We start from the raw sequence: 21,644 nt of genomic DNA, 5'->3' as shown, positions 1-21,644 counted from the left end.
ACCAAGTATACTATGCGACACACGAATAATTTGCATCTAATCAAGTTTAACTTACCGGTACTGTAATCGCGCTGTTTGTCTCTCGTTTCCTTCTTCTTTAAAGAATAGTACATTCTTCCGCTGAAAGACATTTGATCAACAACATATAAAAAGTAGCGGTTCAATTCTGTGGACTTTAATAATTGGTAGTATGAAGTGTGTCTGCGTCTGTTGACCCGAGAAGCTTGAATAGGGATAGCAAAGAATATTGTGGGGATGAAATGTGTTTCTGTCGCGAAATTTATAGTAACACTGTTAAGATTTATAATGAACATTTCAATTTTCTCTAGCACTGAAGTCAATGACAATATCAATAAAGAAACATGTAGCAGCGTACCTTGTCCCTTTTCATTTTGTTGTAGAACCGGCGTTTTCGTCTTACTGTTGAATCGAATCCCGGAAACGCAAAAATAGAACTACTGCGAAAAATACCAAGTATACAGTAATGTATTGATACTATTTTGTTTAAAATACGTATTAATCTTCCTATAATTATGTTTAAATAAAATCTAAATGTTGAGAGCAAAAGTACTAACAAAGGCATTTACCGAGGTAATTCGCTAAGTCACATTACCTAAATGAAAAGCAGCTTGGCTTCGGTTTTCATTCCATTAACTACACACCACTACATTAGACGTGATTTTGACAACATTGTGACGAATAGACTTTTGTGTGCACGTAAATAAAGGATACCTACCTCTTTCGGTTTCATATTTTTTCTTTCGTTCGTCTCTTCCTAGAACGCCGATGATGAAAGGGAAACATTAAATGTTGTCGCTCGTGTCTTGCTAATAAGGCCATATGAGGCACATGTAAAGATCTCAGTCAGACACGGTAGAGCTCCGTGTGTTCACATTATTCTGGCGACTTTTTCATCACGGGCGCCCTAGGACATATCACTAACACATTTGTGTGTAGGAGAAAAGGCCTAGCGACACATTTGGCTTCTCCGAAGAAAATCTCAAACTGCACTCAAATGCCTATCTTGGGATTCTGCTCAAGAAAAACACTTCTTCCATCAAGACATAATTTTTTCCCATTATACACTACCGCACACCATTTTTCTTAGTTCTCTTGCTACGATAGCTGTCCATTTTAGGAAATGCATTAGACGAACCAAGAATAAGATTATGAACTGTAATGGAAGATATTTCGTGAAACACGCGACTATTGTCCAGATGAAATATACCGAGGATGATATACATGTAGTAAGAATTGTTGAATTTCTTATTTACTTTTTTTTATATTAAGATTGGTTGCAAGTTATTGTAACAACTATTAATATACACCTATGGAAACAAAGTCACTCTCGTGGCCGACTTACTTTTTGCTTTCAAACGAGAATTCATTAAAGAGCTTATCAACAAAGATAATAAAAGAATACAATCAACTTAATGATGGTATGTCCTTGAAAAAGAAACTTCTTCGTCATGTCAATGTCGAGGATGAAGCCGGAACACATGGCATTTTATTTTCACTGTCCCTCCTCCTTTCTGATTAGACTAGATCATACAGCGATACCCACAAACAAACACTTTGTAAAACAAAAGAGTTTTCAGAACACAGCATAGCTCGCCAGCGGGTTGGATTTTAGAATTAATTTTGTTAAAAAGTAGGTCAAAAGTTACTATTCGCAAATGCAGTACCAATAGAAAGTCTTGTCACAAGGACCACACGTCAAATATGTAGGCCTTAGATCATCGTCAATATCAGCACATGTAGTACCAATGGAAAGGTCTTATCACAAGGAACACACATGTGAAATACCTTAGCGGTGTCCTTGTCGGTATTGACACCAACGCTGAGGGTATAGCAATATATATGTAGCTCCCCTAACGAGCTAAAAATGATTTTTCCCCCTTTGAACATCATCATTGCTGGAATTCTTATAAGGAACCCCAGTGTTTACTATCAGCATCCCAGTAGAAATAGTACCCTGAAGCCAATATATTAGATAGTTAACGCGTATCAAATGCACCTTTAAACACAATCGCAACATCTCGGGGAAATTTCCGGCAACACTCGGAGATTTCCGAGTGTTGCCGGAAATTTCCCCGAGATGTTGCGATTGCTTTAAACATTGTAAAACCTCTGACGCAAGGATACCATCATAAAGACATCCCAATCTTGCTCCAGTACAACAGGGATACTGGTATAAAGTTTGTTTAGATGAAATTGACAGTGAAAATGTCCTGTTGGGCAATTATCAAAGGGCCTCTAATAGATTGTAGTTTTAATTTGAATGAAGTCTTACATACAACAACAGGCCAATGGCCACATAACTAGTGGGCAGTATATCACCTAGACTCTCTTGATCTGTCTCTCTCTCAAAGAATGTAAGAAGGTCAATTTTTCTGAAGCATGTTACATACGTTCACCATATTTGGCAGAACAGCTCTGTCACTATGCTCTCTGGTCAGCTTCCTGTTTATAAAACATGCAGAAAAAAGTACCGACATGATACTTGACTTGTGAAGGCCTGAACGGGTAAACTATAATTGAGTCCCATTATGATTGTGTTCCTTATAAGTTACGGACATGCATCTATAAATCTTGGTTATTACTAAAAGTAAAATACCTGCTCATGACAAGTAAACAGGTGAAGTACACGTAGGGAGAATTTGAATATGTGTAACTGATGGAATGTTACTCAGTTGTGTCGATAATTATAATATACAGGTACACTATCCACACAGAGATATGCATACATGAAAGAATCCCTCGTCAACACAATTCAAAAATGATGTCAGCTTGTACTTGCAAGTCCACTGTCCACAATAAACTGCATGTAGTGACAAACCAGGTCCAAGCAATAGACACATCTTAACCTATCAAACTTTATAATGTTAACACCTATCTATAATATTTCTCAGTTTAAACCATCATTATAATGTTAACACCTATCTATAATATTTCTCAGTTTAAACCATCATTATAATGTTAACACCTATCTATAATATTTCTCAGTTTAAACCATCATTAAATTGTTAACACCTATCTATAATATGTCTCTGTTTAAACCATCATTATAATGTTAACACCTATCTATAATATGTCTCTGTTTAAACCATCATTATAATGTTAACACCTATCTATAATATGTCTCTGTTTAAACCGAAGTCTTGTATATTATTCATAAAATCTGAGGTCTAATCTTATTTTCAAGTTACACAAGCTCAATATGTAATATGAATTATTCAAAATCTGTTCCAATTTACTTTGTGTAACACAAAGTCCATAGCCTGATGTTATCTACCTTATCTGAAACCACATTTGTCAACAACCAAGCTTTATCAGCAACATAGAGAAATGTGGTTGGGAAACTCACAGATTTGATTGGTGTTTGATGGTTAACACATGTATACAATCTCCTTTCTATTAGCGGACAACAGACACTCAAAAGGGATCTGTCTTAACCATATGCCACAACAAATTCAAAAGATTAAACCAACATCTAATTTTCTTGTTACCTCTTACACAACCAAGATACTGTTTAAAGCTGTTTGGCTACGCCCACCAGCTAAATAAAAAGTGAAATTATTTTGTATATTCGATTTTAATCACATTAAGAGGTTCAACTCAATTTACAGTAAGTGTGTCATATACATTAACATAATTTTGTATTCACCTTCTCATTCAATCTCAAGTCAGGGACTTGCGTACATAAAAGGTATTTAATATTGCAGTCTTTCTGGTGAATAAATTGGTCACAAATGAAACGCCATGATTTAGGTGTGCCAACATTATATGCATTAAATAATACAGTACAGGAGTAACAAATTATCCCGTGAACATAATACCTGTCACTCCCACACACAAAATTGTATACGTTTATTATAAAAGTGCACTTACTCAAATGAATTCACAAGCACATGTCCACCTATGTATCTATCACAAGTAAAATGTTTCTTAAGAATTAGTTGAGAGAGAAGGAAGCAGTGCTCCGGACAAACTTTATATAAACAATGCTCTTAAGAAAACCATCACAATGAAAAAATAAACCGTGACTGCACAGTTTAAAGACTTAGGTACAGCACAATATTTCATAGAAATATGTTTTGAAAGACTGCAAAGTACAACTTTGAACAAGCTTTTTTCTACAGGCGAAAACATAACCTAATATCACCCCCTATCCAAAAGCTTGTAGTAGCGAGAGGAATAATAAACTCTCAACATTGTAAACTTCTGTATACTAATATTTTTGTTATTAAAGTGTTAATGATTTCGCACTGTGTTTGTAATCATTACCATCAATATCAGATCAACATTACACCACATTGCACACAACCTCCTAACAAAACAAAATCATGGCCCCAGCTGATGTGATATTCATGATGCAAGTAAAACCTCAAACTGTTTGAATGCTCCCAGGACAACAAGCGTGCTTTGCTACTTTTAAGAAATGTTTAAACTACTGTCAGATAGCTATATATATATAGCACTACATGAACCAAAGTCTCAATGGAAACCCCACTATGACACCCGCTAGTTTCAATGCCTTGTACGTGTGGCCTATCACTAAACAAACATGGTATTATATCTAACTACTGATACTACTGAAGTCACTATAATGTAAACACTTAAATGTGTTTCTGATCCAACCCTGTAAACCATCAGAAAGTGTGTGGCATACTTGTGGAAACTGTTTTTCAACGAAATACAAAGCATGATAAATAGTTCACAATTATCTTATAGCACATGCTTAATATAACATTTGAAATAGTCTGAAGGATTGTCCACTGTCGATGAACACCACATAATACCAGCACAGTACTTGAAGCCTTAGATCACAAATAAATTAAAATCATTCTGCTACACTTGGAAAGTTTATATTTAGAATTTCTCCTCCGCATCCAGACATTGTGACTTTTTCAGTGCCAGGAAACGGGTGACAATGTCGTCAATGGTGTGTTCCCCATGTACCTTATTGTCTCGCGTCCTCACGTTGGCCGTTTTGTTGGTCACTTCCTTCTCTCCGACCACTAGAAAACAAAAGTCTTAATTGTAGCATGTGTGACATCAAACAAAATATATTCGGATAAACTAGTTATAAATGTACTAAATCTGGTAAATTAAATATCCTAAAAGAGAATTCCAGAAATAAAAGTTCTATGCTTGGTGGGTGCTGGAGAAAATGTGGCTTATCATATGGTACCATTTGAATTAAATCACTTCATTTGGCAGTCCCTGTTTGATAAATCTGGGTAGATATCTTAACTGGAATAGTAATCCCAGCAAAATGTTCAGTTCTGTTCCCTTTACTAAATTTTGTGTTAAATTTTAATGATTTGTAATTGCTCATATAACACACAATCTACGTACCCAGGATGAAGTTGTACTGGGCTAACTGACAGTTGCGGACCTTCTTATTGAGAGTGGTTCCCTCATCAACATCTGTATCACACATGAATCCGGCATTATGGATCTGGTCCTTTACCTTGTAACAGAGAATATAAAGTGAGTATATATAGAATTAAATAGGTCTGAAATAATAATTAATTGTTGAAATCAGAATCATGATTATTTCAGTATTGTGTGAAATTTATATCGGGACCAATGTTTAACTAGAACAATGACTTGCTTTCAATAGATCTTCACATTTCAGTATAGAATTTGCTGAAAATTTAACTAAAAGAAAAGATATTGGCAATAAATGCATTAAAGAAACAAAATCTGGACAGACAGACAGACAGACAGACAGACAGACAGGAAACAGACCCAACAAAATTTTCTGTTGACAAAATTTGACTTTAAACTCTGACTGGGATAACACAAACCCTACAGAGGCATTAAACACTGCCTACCTGATTGGCATAGTCATTGTAGAGGGGAGCCACTGGTATCACAACAGCTTGGCGTGGGGACATCCAGAATGGCCTAGACACCAATAAAAAGTATTGCTTTTAGTGAGAGGGAGTCAGTATTGCTTTTAGCGAGAGGGAGACAGTATTGCTTTTAGTGATAGGGAGTCAGCATTGCTTTTAGTGAGAGGGAGTCAGTATTTCTTTTAGTGAGGGAGTCAGTATTGCTTTTAGTGAGAGGGAGACAGTATTGCTTTCAGTGAGAGAGAGTCAGTATTGCTTTTAGTGAGAGAGAGTCAGTATTGCTTTTAGTGAGAGGGAGTCAGTATTGTTTTTAGCGAGAGGGAGTCAGTATTACTTTTAGCGAGAGGGAGACAGTATTGCTTTTCGTGAGAGGGAGACAGTATTGCTTTTAGTGAGAGGGAGTCAGTATTGCTTTAAGTGAGAGGGAGTCAGTATTGTTTTTAGCGAGAGGGAGTCAATATTGCTTTTAGTGAGAGGGAGTCAGTATTGTTTTTAGCGAGAGGGAGTCAGTATTGCTTTTAGTGAGAGGGAGTCAGTATTGCTTTTAGTAAGAGGGAGTCAGTATTGCTTTTAGTGAGAGGGAGTCAGTATTGCTTTTAGTGAGAGGGAGACAGTATTGATTTTAGTGAGAGGGAATCAGTATTGCTTTTAGTGAGAGGGAGACAGTATTGCTTTTAGCGAGAGGGAGACAGTATTGCTTTTAGTGAGAGGGAGTCAGTATTGCTTTTAGCGAGGGAGTCAGTATTGCTTTTAGTGAGAGGGAGTCAGTATTGCTTTTAGCGAGAGGGAGTCAGCATTGCTTTTAGCGAGAGGGAGTCAGCATTGCTTTTAGTGAGAGGGAGTCAGTATTGCTTTTAGTGAGAGGGAGTCAGTATTGCTTTTAGTGAGAGGGAGTCAGTATGGTTTTTAGTGAGAGGGAGACAGCATTGCTTTTAGTGAGAGGGAGTCAGTATTGCTTTTAGTGAGAGGGAGTTAAGTACCTATTGAGCAAGGTTTCATAGATTAATTACTGCATTAAATAATATCTATAACCAAAAGTGTTTTCTGTGAACGAAAATAATCCAGATTTTGATTATCATATGACAATGCTTCACCTGTATCTGGTTAAAATGTTACATGATACTGTAATGTTGATCTCCCACTCGTTAAATTTACAAAGCACTAGTCCCACATTATGGAGATCTTACCATTTGCCACTGTAACTCTCACATAAGATGGCAATCATCCTCTCCACAGACCCCAGGACAGCTCTATGGATGATCACGGGCCTCTTCTTATCAGCAGCATCCTCACCACTGTGGGAGAGACAACAATAGTTTTACTCTTTTATACACTAGGTAAGCTAGGTCTTCAGTACATATTCTTAAGTAAAGCTTATATAGTATCATGTTCTGACTGTGTATCCAGATATATCTTAAACACATCAAACTTTGGAAGAACAGCATGACTTTTTTTACTTCCTTGGGATGGGGATATTTTTGTTTCATTTTGAGAACAGACTTGGTAACTAAAGGAATTTAGACTGCATATTTTTGAGAATAGAGGAGATAATTTCAACTGAGAATGGGGTTCATTTTTGCCCCTCAAAAAACTCAGAAAAAGCCCTGTTTTAGTCTTTGAAAATTTCAGATCTTGAAAAGGAAAGTTGTAAATTGAATTTTGGTTACTCACGTGACATAGGTGAGGTTGAAGCGAAGGGGTAGCTGAAAGTCCAGCTGTATTGTGGCACACTGGTGTGACCGCTTCAGGGCGTCCGTGATTGTAATATCAATCTACAAAATATGTCTTAACAGTTAACCCGTCAATTTTATACTAGTCAAGACTGTAAACCCGTACACATCCGATCAGTCTGACAGTGTAATAGGACAATAGGCATCAAATAACACCTTAATCAGAACATTATGTTCTCACCGATAAACCACAAGGGAGGTAATTCAGTCAAAATGAAGGATTTGGAAGTATTTTATACATGTTTTTAATTTGCAACTTTGAAACAACTCCCAGTGAAAACAAAATAAACTATTACTAGTATGTGTTCAATATTGATTTATCCCTGTCAAGCTGACATTCTGCAACTATCATTCAATGCTTTTTTTTTTTTTTTTTTACATATTTTGTAATCAATATCTGACCTAAACCGAGATATTTATCTATTTTAAACACCTTCAGCCAAAATAGTCCGACCTTGTCATGTCATGAATAGGATTTAATTATACTGGTATGTCCTTTCCATGTAAGAAAAAAGTCTCACATCAATGAGCATTAACAAATATGAGGCATACCTTTGGCCCATAGAACGCGCCGTCCTGTGGGTTCAGCTCCCAGCCTTGTCCAAATTCATCCAAACATTCGGCAAGGTGCTGATATGTATAAAAAAATTAATTTCAAACTGACAAAAATAAAACATATCAATTTTTTACTGGAAATGTTGTTAGGTTGGTGTGAAAAATACAGATATCTAAGACTATTTCTATGATTTGTTTCTTTCTGTTGTACTTTTCAACTTAATTTCTTTACCCTGAATTGGATATTCCTGTTTTTCATGTGAAATGATTTTCAGGTCTTCCCTTAATCAAACTTAAAAAAGAATTTAGACAAAATGTGATTTCATCAAGAAGATATTGGCAGTTTGTTAACTGAGTGAAACTCATTAAACTGAACAAGTTTTAAAAATATACGTTCTTTTACCACTAAGATAATGTGTAAATTGCGGAGGTTATAACCCATTTTTAACAAAAAACCGTATAACTGAGAAAATCACCTTCTCCGCCTCGTCCCATACGGCGATCTCCCCCATAAACTTCTCCGGACGAGTAGACAAGTTGAGCTTGAAGGTAAATCCAAACACACCATACACATGCTTCAGGAAATCAAGACAGGCAGAAATCTCCTCCTTGATCTGCATACAACAACAAAACATGGTTAGGGATATGAAAATACTGAAGAAAAGTTAAAACTGAGAATAGAACAGCTCATCTGTTCTTTACTTTCATAAGTAGAATGTGATACACACAGATCAAAAGAATAAAGCTAATAAATACCACTGTAAACAGGTTCTAACTGAGTAACCCGTCTTCTTGTTCAAAAATTAGGCCTGAAATCTACACAACCCATTATCCTTTTCTAGGCCTGAAATCTACACCAGCCATTATCCTTTTCTAGTCCCGAAATCTACACCACCCATTATCCTTTTCTAGGCCTGAAATCTACACCACCCATTATCCTTTTCTAGGCCTGAAATCTACACCACCCATTATTCTTTTCTAGGCCTGAAATCTACACCAGCCCTTATCCTTTTCTAGTCCTGAAATCTACACCACCCATTATTCTTTTCTAGGCCTGAAATCTATGCCACCCATTATCCTTTTCTAGTCCTGAAATCTACACCACCCATTATTCTTTTCTAGGCCTGAAATCTACACCAGCCCTTATCCTTTTCTAGTCCTGAAATCTACACCAGCCATTATCCTTTTCTAGGCCTGAAGTCTACACCACCCATTATCCTTTTCTATTTCTTATATTTCTATTGTGTTGTCTGCCCATCTTGTCTACAATTACAAAATGAAATGCATCCAGTAGGCCACATCATTGCAATTCCAGATCTCCTGTGTTCATTTATTAAATCACCAACATGGTGATTGGAGTTCTCCAAGTAGTAAAACCTAGGGGCTGATGTTGTTATTAACTCCCAATAAAACTTACAAGATTTTAACTTAAATTAAGGACTTTCTCACACCAAATCTGGGTATGGAACATGTGTCCTAGGTGAAAGGTCAGTGTGACTAAGACACCCGAACTACATTTAGATATTAGTAAACTCACAGCGAGTTTTTTCCATACTATTATCTAATTGAATACTAAAGTCAGAGAAATTTAGAAGACTAGAACATGTCTGTAAGACATAAATGCCCCCGCTGCCACTTGTCATCCCGAAACACAGTTTAGTGAGGATCGCATCAGCATTTCCTGAGATCAACTAGTTACATTGTATCAAGGCAAGTAGTAATGCGACGGGATGGGAACGGACAGATTTGGGTAACACAATATAATCAGGCCCCTGGGGGTTGGGGACCATATATAATTCACAATTTTGTTTGACCTTTAGCCATAGCAGCTTCCTGCCAAATAGCATTTAATTTGGTTCAGCGGTTTTGGAGAAGAAGTCAAAAATGTAAATTGTTTACGGATGGACGACGCACAACGGATGATGCACGACGACAGACAAAATGCAATTAGAATAGGTCACTTGAGACTTTGTCTCGGGTGACCTAAAAAGATGATATATACTAGAATGCATATACCTAAGACATGTTTAAGATGGCGAGTGATCGCTTCTGAACAGACATGTACGCGCGAGCGCACACATACCAACCCACCAAACTCTTTGCCAGTAAAACCAAGATGGTGTTCAATGTATTGAACATGGAAAAACTGACTTTAAAAAGCGATGACGGAAGCTTATCATATGCACTTTTTGTGACCAACGTAATCAGTGGCCACTGTCATTCTGATAAGAAGGACTTATTGTTAAAAATAATGACAATCATGCACTTTAAATTATTTTTTCAATGGAAAAATAACAAAACGACCTTACCATGTACTTTACACTGTTTAAATATAATGGAGGCCGCTATTTTGAATGCATACATGAGTGCTTTCGCGAGGGCGCGCCAACCTGAACACACCTTTGATGCATAATAAAGCCAACAGATTATCATCTAGCATATCATCTAATGCTCATTATAACTTTTAACTGGATCAGTAGTTGTCTTGACAACATTATATTAGAATAATACTGGATTCCTAAACTGTGAACCTATCTCTAAGTGTAAGACACTAACCTGGTCTGGTCGACAGAAGATGTGAGCATCATCCTGTTGGAACCTTCGGACACGGGTCAGACCACTAAGTGCACCCTTGATTTCATTTCTGTGTAATACACCGAAGTCGGCCATTCTCACAGGCAGCTCCTTCCAGGATCGGGGACGCACATCAAACATCAAACTATAAAACACAACAGTACAAGTAAAACACTTGTTATTCACAGGGGATCTTAGTTAACATGGAGTCATGGAATTGCCCCACACATTCACAGGTAATAAATAATTAATATTATCATTTTAATATCATCATTGCTATATTACAATTTCAAAAAAAAAAATAAAAAAATTCTGACATTTCCCTAAAGATACAAAATACCCTAAGATGCAAAATATTTAAAGTTTTGATATATTTATAATCAACAAAAGAAAAAATGTCTTACCAGTGGCCAGGGCAGTTCATTGGTTTGAGGGCAAATTTTTCCTTGTCAACTTCAAACTGGAACATGTTATCCTATGTACAACAGAAAATGCACAATATATGTCACAAAGAAACAATTTGAAACAAAACAACAGAATTACCAAAACTAGAATTGGAATAACACACCAATTATGGGAATCATCAGCTGAAACACTTAACCAAAAGATGGGATATTGGCATACTATGCATTAAAGGAACAAATATAACATATTGGCTAATTGGGCGCAAATTTGAAAAGCAGAATTTCTTCTATGTTCCCAGAGCTTATTGTTGTAAATGTCTGGAGTAAACAGAACTTACCTGGTAATGTTGCCAGTGACCAGACTGTCCCCAGAGGTTGCTGTTGTAAATGTCTGGAGTAAACAGAACTTACCTGGTAATGTTGCCAGTGACCAGACTGTTCCCAGAGCTTGCTGTTGTAAATGTTTGGAGAAACCACTTCCTGGAATCCTCTCTTTTTGTATTCACTCTGAAATCAACAAAAATCAAAAGTTTAGATATTTTAATGAAGATGCTCATACTTCATTTGGGAGATGTATACTAAATGCTTTTAACTGTTTTAGGGGCACCATCAAAAACTGATTCTAAAGGCAATTCCCTCTTCCTCCTTATGTATAGACCTTAGGTACAAATTCAAACTTTTAAGGATTAAATTTTAACAAGGCATTTTAAGCAATGCAAATCCCCACACTCTCCAACATTGACCAATATGCAACAAAAGATGGTAAGAATTGCTTAATCACAATGTCGGTCAGGAAAAAAATGCTAAATATCATAATAAGAGATGATAGTTTTGAGTAACAGCTATAAAGTAGTAGAACTTTATAAACTGGTAAATGTAGAAATTTTCAGAAGAATGGGATCATTAATAAAGTTAGCAGAGCGATAGTAAACAAACTTAATCTTTACTCCAGATGGTTAAAATCGTGCAAGAATAAAAATGATGATTATAAGTGTATGAAGCTTCAGGACAATTGAATCATTAATGAAGTCGGTAGAGTGGGTACGTTGTTTGGTTACGTACATATATCTCTTCGTCAATTTGTCACTAGGGAATTATAACGATGTCAATGCCTCACGCCTTGTTAAAAGTTTGTTTTAATTCCAACAACAATTTCAATTCCTCGCTGAATTGTTAAATATTTGTTCATGTCCTTTAAACGGATATCACAACAGCATCTCCCATATAGTTTTGAATACCTTAGTGCTGTCAAGGTATATTTTGACTGTAAATTGACAACAAATAACGTGGGTTTCAGTACAGCCATGTTGATGTACATATCTCTAGTCTAACCTTTATTAAGTCTATAAGGGTGTTGTATATATGAGCTCCTTTCGGGAGGAAGAAACAGCTACCAGGACTCAGCTCATGGAAGAAAAATAATTCTTGTTCCTGCAAATGAGAAAATTCACAATTTTACATGAAAATGACTAACACTGTTTTCCCTTAAAATGTAGAATTCCTCAAGAGCTGAATTATAATTCCTCAAGAGTGAAATACTCAAATGGGGATAATACATCCACATAGTTATACATGTTTCTTAATAGATTTCATCACAAACACTAATAAATTCTCAATTCTAGGGGTCAAAATTTCAGCATTTAAAGTTTTAATGTACCAAAATCAAAAGGATAAAGAAATTTTGAGATTCTAGCATACAATTCCCTGTAAAACAGCCTTGTGGTGACCTACCCTTCCAAGTTTACGATGGTCCCGTTTAGCAGCCTCCTCCTGGAAATGTTTCCACTCCTTAAGCTGTTTTGTATCAGGGAATGAAATACCATAGATTCGCTGGAGATTCTCTGCATCAGCCTTGCCTTCCCAGTACGTGGAGGAATTCTACATAACAAAGTTTATGCTATTTTTTTTTACTATTTCCAACCAGTTGTACATATATAGGCTGGATTCAACCCTATTATTAAATTATTCTATTATTGAAGGGTGGTCGAGTGTTACAGTGTTAACACTTGCTTTTCACCTAGCTGCCGGCGTTTGACTCCTGATCAGACGTGAAAAATTACCGGATCACCTAACTGCCAGACAATGTAGGTTTTCTCCAAGTACTCTAAGGAATCCAGAAAAAGGAAGTGCTATGTGTGGTGGGTGCTGGAGAAAATGCAGTCTATTATAGTGGTCCCTGTATGACAAATCTGGTGTCCTCTCATTGGGTAAAATTTTTACTGGGATAGCCAGTAAACCACCAGGTCATTATCTGTACAGGTAAATTTATATTTCATGTCAAAACACCTGGTCATTATCTGTACAGGTAAATTTATATTTCATGTCAAAACACCTGGTCATTAACTGTACAGGTAAATTTATATTTCATGTCAAAACACCTGGTCATTATCTGCACAGGTAAATTTATATTTCATGTCAAAACACCTGGTCATTGTCTGTACAGGTATATTTATATTTTGTGTTAAAACACCTGGTCATTGTCTGTACAGGTAAATTTGTTAAGTCCCTATACTTGGGTACTTACCTTGGTCACAGCCAGAGCTTTTACTTTTCCAGTGTGTCTTACATGGGGGCCTCGACACAAGTCAATCAGGGGGCCACACCTGTTAATAATATGATATACATCATCAAAACTAGTGCACACAATATATATATCAATCAGTTTTTGTATCTTTTCAACGAAACAGTAAATAAATGTTTTCATTTGCCTTTTCTATGTAAAAAGGTGCAGATTTTTACAAGATGTTGAATCCATATCTAGTTTTTTTCTAAACTTACTTGTAGACAGTGGTGGTGGGAGTGGTCACTCTCTCATTCAAGATCCTCTGTTTGAATTTGTTATACTGTAAAAACAAAATATAAATACTGTAACCATTTATATAAATCTAATTGTTCAGACTCTGGTTGGGATAATGAAATATGTAATTCAAGTTTACTTCCTTAATCTGATTGAGTCATTTATTTCTGGTTACAACATCTAATAGAAGAAATGTAATAAACTTTCCCTATTCTCACTGTAAATAGTAGAAAGTGGCTGGTGTCCTTACTGTGGTTGTAAGCATATCATTCAACTAAAAGTCCAGTCTTACATTAAAGCCCTGGTTTTTATGTCTATATTTTTCAAGAAAAATTTCAATCTAATTAAAATCTAGATGGTCATTCTCACTATGTTACATGAACATCTAACAACACCCCATAAGGGATCACTTTCTAATGACCTTTGTTTCTTTGAACTTACAGCAAACATCTTGAGCAGGTTTTCCTTGGTCATAACAAGGCGTTCAAAGGGCTGCTTCTCTTTAACAATGCCCTTTACCATGGTTTCTATTACAGGGTAGTCCTCGGATGACACGTTCCTTTAAAAATACACCATTTACATCAAAATCACACCAATCAGGTCATTATTAATGGTATTAATCAGGTTTGTAATTCATTATTAATGGTATTAATCAGGTTTGTAATTCATTAAGTACTTAAAAGTTTCAGACAACCTCTTTGTCAATTTTGATGAATGAAGTTCATTACATTTGTCACAAGTGGTTGTCACCTTCTTTTGGGTTTAAGCGGCCTTGAACGGTCAGGGACTCAGTAAGAGCTTGCATTTTAAATATAGTTTTTCCTGATGATAAAATCACATATAAATCTCTACAGAAGACTTTAATTATTCAAATTTCATGTTCATATATGCACAGATATTTAGTCAAAATGTAATCATATTTCACTTATAACATGCTATAATCACAAGCTTAGGTAGCGAGTGAACCAAAACACAATGTCATATATATGTAAATCAAATTCGTAGAAAGTATATACCTAGTTATTATACATGTAACCCATCTATTCATAAAATGAAAGGATTATTATCATTATGCAATATTAGAGTATTATCAAATCTATGTTTTCCAATTACTAGAAAGACATCTGATAAAGATCTCTCTCTCTCTCGTGTGCTGTAGGTAATTATGTACCTGCCATCCGACCACATGTCATAATAAAAGCCTCCCTCTATAGGAGGTCCATAACACAAATGTCCTCCATACAGTCTCTCCATCGCTTCTCCCAATATGTGAGCACTGGAGTGCCAGAAAACATATTCCCCTTAAAGAAAGAAAGAAAGTATAACTTCACAACTGTAAGAAAATCAGACGCTATTAATTATTGTTGACATATATGGTTCATACAAGTTTAATATTAAGGCTATTCCATTAAAATATCTACCTGACCCAAGGACTTCTATCCATGGTTGAATTTCCTTCCTGTTAATTCTTTGTAATTTATCTAACAAATTCTATGGGTGGTACTCCATAACAAAACCTGGAGACCTGGGGTGGGATTGATGTTTTACTAGAATAGCCCTTAGAACTATGCATCAGCATGGCTATAAACTCTGTTCTATTCAGAGTGGTTAGGCCTTTCTACTTTGAAGAATTATCTCCCTTTGAACAGGTTGTGTTAAATCACCTTCTTTGTCGTCAAACTTGAGCAGCTGTAGTGTGGCATCACATTCAAATGGCCGGTCAAGGTCCCATTGCACATCATTCACCTTTGCAACCACACAGTTGTCAGCCAACCCTTGACTAAACAAGAATTACACATTATTATATGTCTTGCCTGTCCAGTTTGTTATTTAATTTAATCAAACTACAAAATTCACAAAAAAAATCAATATTTTTTCCAAAAACCTCCACTCAATAGTATGAAAGCAACATGCAGATGTGTAACTATTAATTCATTGCTAAACAAAGCACCCAGTTTATGTATAGACAGGTGTAAACATTGATTCATTGCAACACAAACATCAAATATCACAAAATCACTCTTTCTGAAAAGTGAGAAGAAAATTTGTCTGATTTATGATGGAATTTTGGCTACAAAGTTATAACTAACATGTAAATCAATTGGAGAAGCAATAAAGATTCAATATCAATTCCTCAAATTCTTTGAGGTTTTGAACCCAAAAAATACCTGGTAAAACAAAAAAATTAATTCATGTAATCTGTAGGGTGTGTTGAGAGTTCTATACTACAATGCAACTATATTCCAGATTTGGTTGACATAACATTGATTTTTTTTGAGAAACTGAGCCGAACATAAAACTGAAACAGTCCAAATTCCCAGCATCCCTAATTTCCAGAGTGACTGGTCCATTATTTCTGGATGATATGCAGTAAATGAAGGGTATGTTGAGATGTCCACTATGTGATCTAATTTTATACCCAGCTTGATTAAAGTTGGAATCAACACTTTCGAGCAATGGATCTCAATGCAAATATTTTAAATGAAATGTTGCTATGCTGCTCATTGCAGGCGAGACAAATATAAAAGAGTTCAAGACAAGTTTATCTGTGCAGTGATAACTACAATCAGAATGAGATTCAATTCAGTTATTAAACAACCAACTTCAATTCAGAAGCTAGTCTCCACCTCTCAACTGTATAACAGGATTTAGTACACATGGAAAGGGAAACACTACAACCATGCTACAAGAGAGAATAGACTAATGACTTAATACACAACTAATATTTTAACAGACTGCAGAATCCAAGGTTAAGTTCACTTGTAAAGTAAATAGTGAAGCATTGAATTCATGCAAATACAGACACTTCTTACGTAATCGTCTCATCAGTGATCAAGCATAGAGTATTTCAAAAATTAAAAAAGGATCCTATTTGTACAATATGTATTTGGTCTTACACAGATCAACACACACCTGATACCCTTAGCGACCTCATACGGAGTGGTCCGCCATGACTGACCTTCCACCACTTTCCCATCAGGCAAGGTTATCTTGATTGGTTCAGAAGGCATTGCAGCTAATTTTTCATCAGCTTCCTTCTTTAATTTGTCCCAAAGAATCTGACGATCTCTCAGGAACTCTGGAGAGGGCATCATCTTAAAAAAGGACAGGAAAGAAAGTCAATATTTACTTAATAACAAAAAAGTAATTATCATAGTAAGAGTGAGAAAAAATGCCCTGTAAATTCATCCAGGAATTGTCTTAGTAACATCAGCAAGGAATTGGCTTAGTAACATCAGCTAGGAATTGTCTAAGTAACATCAGCAAGGAATTGTCTTAGTAACATCAGCAAGGAATTGGCTTAGTAACATCAGCAAGGAATTGTCTTAGTAACATCAGCAAGGAATTGTCTTAGTAACATCAGCCAGGAATTGTCTTAGTAACATCAGCAAGGAATTGGCTTAGTAACATCAGCTAGGAATTGTCTTAGTAACATCAGCAAGGAATTGTCTTAGTAACATCAGCTAGGAATTGTCTAAGTAACATCAGCAAGAAATTGTCTTAGTAACATCAGCAAGGAATTGGCTTAGTAACATCAGCAAGGAATTGTCTTAGTAACATCAGCCAGGAATTGTCTTAGTAACATCAGCAAGGAATTGGCTTAGTAACATCAGCAAGGAATTGGCTTAGTAACATCAGCAAGGAATTGGCTTAGTAACATCAGCAAGGAATTGTCTTAGTAACATCAGCTAGGAATTGTCTTAGTAACATCAGCCAGGAATTGTCTTAGTAACATCAGCAAGGAATTGTCTTAGTAACATCAGCAAGGAATTGGCTTAGTAACATCAGCAAGGAATTGGCTTAGTAACATCAGCCAGGAATTGTCTTAGTAACATGTACATTATATATAATTAGCTATAGGAATTGGCTTAAAGACATCAGCTAGGAATGGCTTAGTAACATTATACAAGAATTGTATCAGTAACATCATGCAGAAATTGTATTTTACATCAGCCAGCAATTGTCTAATCATGTAACGTCAGCCAGAAATGGTCTTAGTAACTTCATATAATTTTTTTTAGAAACATTCACATATGTATCTGCCAGAAATCCGATATTGTAATTACCAGTAAAACAAAGAGTTCTCTATCATGAGTTTATACATAGTTTAATTTGACATCAACAATCACCTCAATGGTAAATAACAGCACCAGCTGACATAAATATATATTACCGGGTATATAGAATCCAGTACTCTGATTTACCAGTATCGGCACTATTTTGTTAAAACAGAAAATAAGCTACAATTTGGGAATGCTCTACAGCTGCAGGCTTGCCTGCAATAACAGGATGGAGCCTTTCATTTTTGGCCATGCACTCCTTTGAGCTAAATATATTCTATCAAATGATGAAAGTTTGTTCTGTGGTTTAAAGAAAGAGTTGTTGAATGAACATAGAGCATGTTAAACCAGACCTGATCTGTTAAATTTTGATCCAGTAAATAACATGTTTAGACAGGAGAAGAACTTGTTATTGATTATTTAATCACCCAGCAAAACATACAGTACAAAGTAAATAGAATGTTCAGCTCTTTAATTCCAAGAAGTCTTAAGAGTTTTTTCTTGGAATTCAACAATATTAAGACTGTATTGTTATGTGTTGCCAAGCAGCAGAACCGGCTTCTTGCAAAGAGAAAGAAATAATGTAATGTGCTGATTAGTTAAACAGGATCCCTACTTAAGTTTCAGTACTACACCATAAAATTACCTGTAGTATATATAAATATAGATATATACTGTATATATATATATATATATATATATATATATATAACAGGTTATCAACGTATAACTGTACATTTACAGCTAAAGTGAAACTTCATGTAACAGTAAGTTCTGACAAAGCTTCTTCAAGGTTGAATGAAAACACATATATATATGCATTATGCCAACAGGATTACAAAAGTTTTATCTAAATTTCAAAACTGTTGCCATTCCAGTTTCAATTTCATGATTTTGTTCATTCAATCTTTTTTTTTCAAATTGAATTCAACTTTTCAATAAAACAATTCAAATCAATAGTCCTTTACTTGAAAATTAATATACTTTCGCGAAAACATATTAAAAAGAAGAAGTAATATAGTTTTTATACAGACCCCAATTTAATGACTACCAGTACTTATGTAATTGTTCAACTTGATTCAGTGAGCACAAATGGCTACAACCCCATTTGATTGCAACCTGTCCCATAGGAATTAGATCTTGTTTCAAATATAGGCAGATTTTGTTTTATATACTGTAAATAATTTACAAAAACATCATTCTATCTGACTTTGTTTCAATCCTGAGATAACATGCCTAAGCCTCCACGAATGCCAATCATATATCATTACTTTTTTAAATACATTGATATGTACTTACTATTTTACAGTATACCAGGTACATCTTATATTTATCAAAATCACTACCTTAGGATTAGGAATTTGAAGCCTCTGTCAATATTTTGCTGAATTCTACATTAACTTTTGTACATGTTTGAAAAAGAACTATAAACCTCATACATCAATCCATACAAAAAAGGATCAAACTACAGTGTTCTTTTAAGGCCAAAACTGATTATTTTCTGTAGCTAAGTATGAACATAAACTTTGAATTAATCATATATAACAAAAAAATGAAAATTATCACATATGATGAAAATTTTTTCTGAGGATAATAAATGATTAATCACATAAAATTATATACAAACAATACTTAACACACTTATATACATACGAGAATATTATAAAATATTCATCGAACAAATATGCCATTTTAAAATTACAATTTCCAATACTAGGTTATGCTGATTATCTCAGCAAAATAAACAAGCTGCTATGAAAATTTAAAAAAAAATAAAATTCAAATTAAGATACATGGTCACCTACCTCTTTCAGCCGGTCTCCAGACCCATCGGCTGCAGCAGCAGAAGCTTTCTTACCCTTTTTTCCTTTCTAGTGAAAATAAAAAGTTATGTTAATGTTGTTGTTAAAATCTTAAATATATACGAACACTAAACATAATACCTAAATCAATCCATTAGAATTCATAATAATATCAAATTAAAATATGCCGACTTGAATATGATATGCAACAAATCAACAATATCTTTCAATATTCACATAATGAAAAGAATTGACAACAATAACAACGTTACCACATTGCTGTGTCTTATAATATATAAGATGTACCTCATCATCCTCAGAACCAACAGACTCACAAAAAACTGCTTCTTTAACAGAATGCTCCATTTTGCAAGACAATTCAGACAAATGTATAGATGTTCACTTGTAAATGATTATCTGGCGTTTGAGCTTGCCACAAGCACACTATATATATAGCTAGCAATTTTGGCAATGCATGCAAACAATATAATTTACTGCATGCAGTGCAGGGTTTATAAACTACGTGACCGTCTGTTTAAATCCTACAGCAAGGAGCTGTCACTAAAAAAATTCGACATTACTGAGAATCTATGAGGTGGCTCCAAAAACAGATTTCGGTGAATATACACTCGCTTTTTAAACTGTACCGATAGTCGATACTCAGTTTTCTGTTTGGAAAGGCGACTGTTTAAATCCTACAGCAAGAATGAGCTAGCTAGCTCTGTCACTTAACAAATATTCGACTACTGAGAACCTATGAGCTGGTTCCAAAAACAGATTTCGGTGAATATACACTCGCTCTTTAAGTTGTACCGATAGCCGGATTACCAGTTTTCTGTTTAGAAAGGCCTATATATACCGTACAGAGGTGATGCAATCGAATCGAACGTGTCCTAAAATTAGAACGAATATATAATCTGTTGAGACATTGCTATGTTTCAAAAATTACCATTACTGATACATGGTAACGTAGATGAGTTCAAATACAAATAGATTAATTATACTATCAGCAAACTTTATCGAATAACAATTTGTTTTTAGTTTACTCAAGCGACAACCACAAACCATGGAAGCATATCTTGAGAAAGTGTGGCATATCCTCTTGGAAACTCGTGTTAAAACAAACTTGGAAAACATGATGACTGAAAGGAACGAGTGCAAAAACTACTAAATCCGTGCCTTTTCGGATTTTTCAGATATGTCCATTTTTTCAAGCTTTTTCTCCACGTTTTCGGCCATGCTGTTCTGCCTCACGCATGTACGGAAATAACAAACGTAAACTAATATAGAAGCCGAATTTATGTGATCCGTAGATTTCAATTTCTTTATTAATTGTGTGCCATAATTGCCCATTAGCACATATTAACTCGTTCTCAACTTTGTGTTTTGTATTGCTATTGTTAACTTATATTTAGATTGTGTATTATATGTACTAATATAGAAGCCGAATTTATCTGGACCGTTGATGTACTGGTACATGCGTTCATCCACATTACAATATTCAAAGATTTAGATTTTACTGTCGCTAGACTAGTTCATATAACAGGGGTTGTTTTTTTACTTCAGTGTAACGAAACATTTTTTTATATAATAATCCATCCACTGTATTTGATTACGTGTAGTTGCAGAATCCGACCCGCAAAAACGACGCATTTATGCAAATGCATGCGCATGGTTGTGTGAGGGTGCGAGTGTATTGGGGGCATGCGTTACGACTGTTAGAAAGTGTTAGATAATGTTGCCTTGCTCCTTTCTCAGGTGCCGACACGTACATATACTGTATACCTGTCCGGTCATATCTTACTGAAAACGGACGAATGAATCGCCGCACTCCTAAAAATGCTGAGGGCTAAGCAT

The 21,644-nt window shown here is 35.3% G+C and overlaps 1 protein-coding gene across 3 annotated transcripts; it reads right to left on the bottom strand.

The window, feature by feature from the left end:
* Window positions 1-3,576: 3,576 nt before the first annotated feature.
* LOC117334329 (threonine--tRNA ligase 1, cytoplasmic-like) lies at window positions 3,577-21,044 on the bottom strand. 3 transcript variants are annotated; one of them, XM_033893871.1, is made up of 20 exons: window positions 20,967-21,044; window positions 19,791-19,856; window positions 16,838-17,019; window positions 15,589-15,704; window positions 15,096-15,225; window positions 14,366-14,483; window positions 13,906-13,970; window positions 13,652-13,730; window positions 12,859-13,005; window positions 12,460-12,558; window positions 11,539-11,634; window positions 11,128-11,198; window positions 10,706-10,868; window positions 8,626-8,763; window positions 8,147-8,224; window positions 7,536-7,636; window positions 7,052-7,159; window positions 5,844-5,916; window positions 5,362-5,476; window positions 3,577-5,021 (listed from the first exon to the last, which is right to left on the bottom strand). In XM_033893871.1, the coding sequence occupies exons 1-20, from the start codon at window positions 21,024-21,026 to the stop codon at window positions 4,873-4,875; spliced, it is 2,154 nt and encodes a 717-aa protein (XP_033749762.1). In that variant the 5' UTR covers window positions 21,027-21,044; the 3' UTR covers window positions 3,577-4,872. The 3 variants fall into 3 exon arrangements, with proteins under 3 accessions (XP_033749762.1, XP_033749761.1, XP_033749763.1); XM_033893870.1 differs by having other exon boundaries at window positions 20,853-21,037; XM_033893872.1 differs by lacking the exon at window positions 20,967-21,044 and adding an exon at window positions 20,094-20,796.
* Window positions 21,045-21,644: the final 600 nt, after the last annotated feature.

This window comes from Pecten maximus, chromosome 9, assembly GCF_902652985.1.
Source record: "Pecten maximus chromosome 9, xPecMax1.1, whole genome shotgun sequence".
NCBI classification, from domain to species: Eukaryota; Metazoa; Mollusca; class Bivalvia; order Pectinida; family Pectinidae; genus Pecten; species Pecten maximus.
The sequence above is the reverse complement of the archived record's forward strand: the minus strand, read 5'-3'. Positions and strand labels throughout refer to the sequence as shown.

Bases quoted from the DNA above. Each gene is read 5' to 3' on its own strand.
- LOC117334329 (XM_033893870.1), bottom strand. From the start codon at position 20,924: ATGTTTTCCAAGTTTGTTTTAACACGAGTTTCCAAGAGGATATGCCAC. The intron at 19,857-20,852 runs GTTTGTGGTTGT...TATTTTCACTAG, and splicing joins TCTCAAGATATGCTTCCATG to AAAGGAAAAAAGGGTAAGAA. The intron at 13,731-13,905 runs GTAAGTTTAGAA...TATTATTAACAG, and splicing joins CCCACCACCACTGTCTACAA to GTGTGGCCCCCTGATTGACT.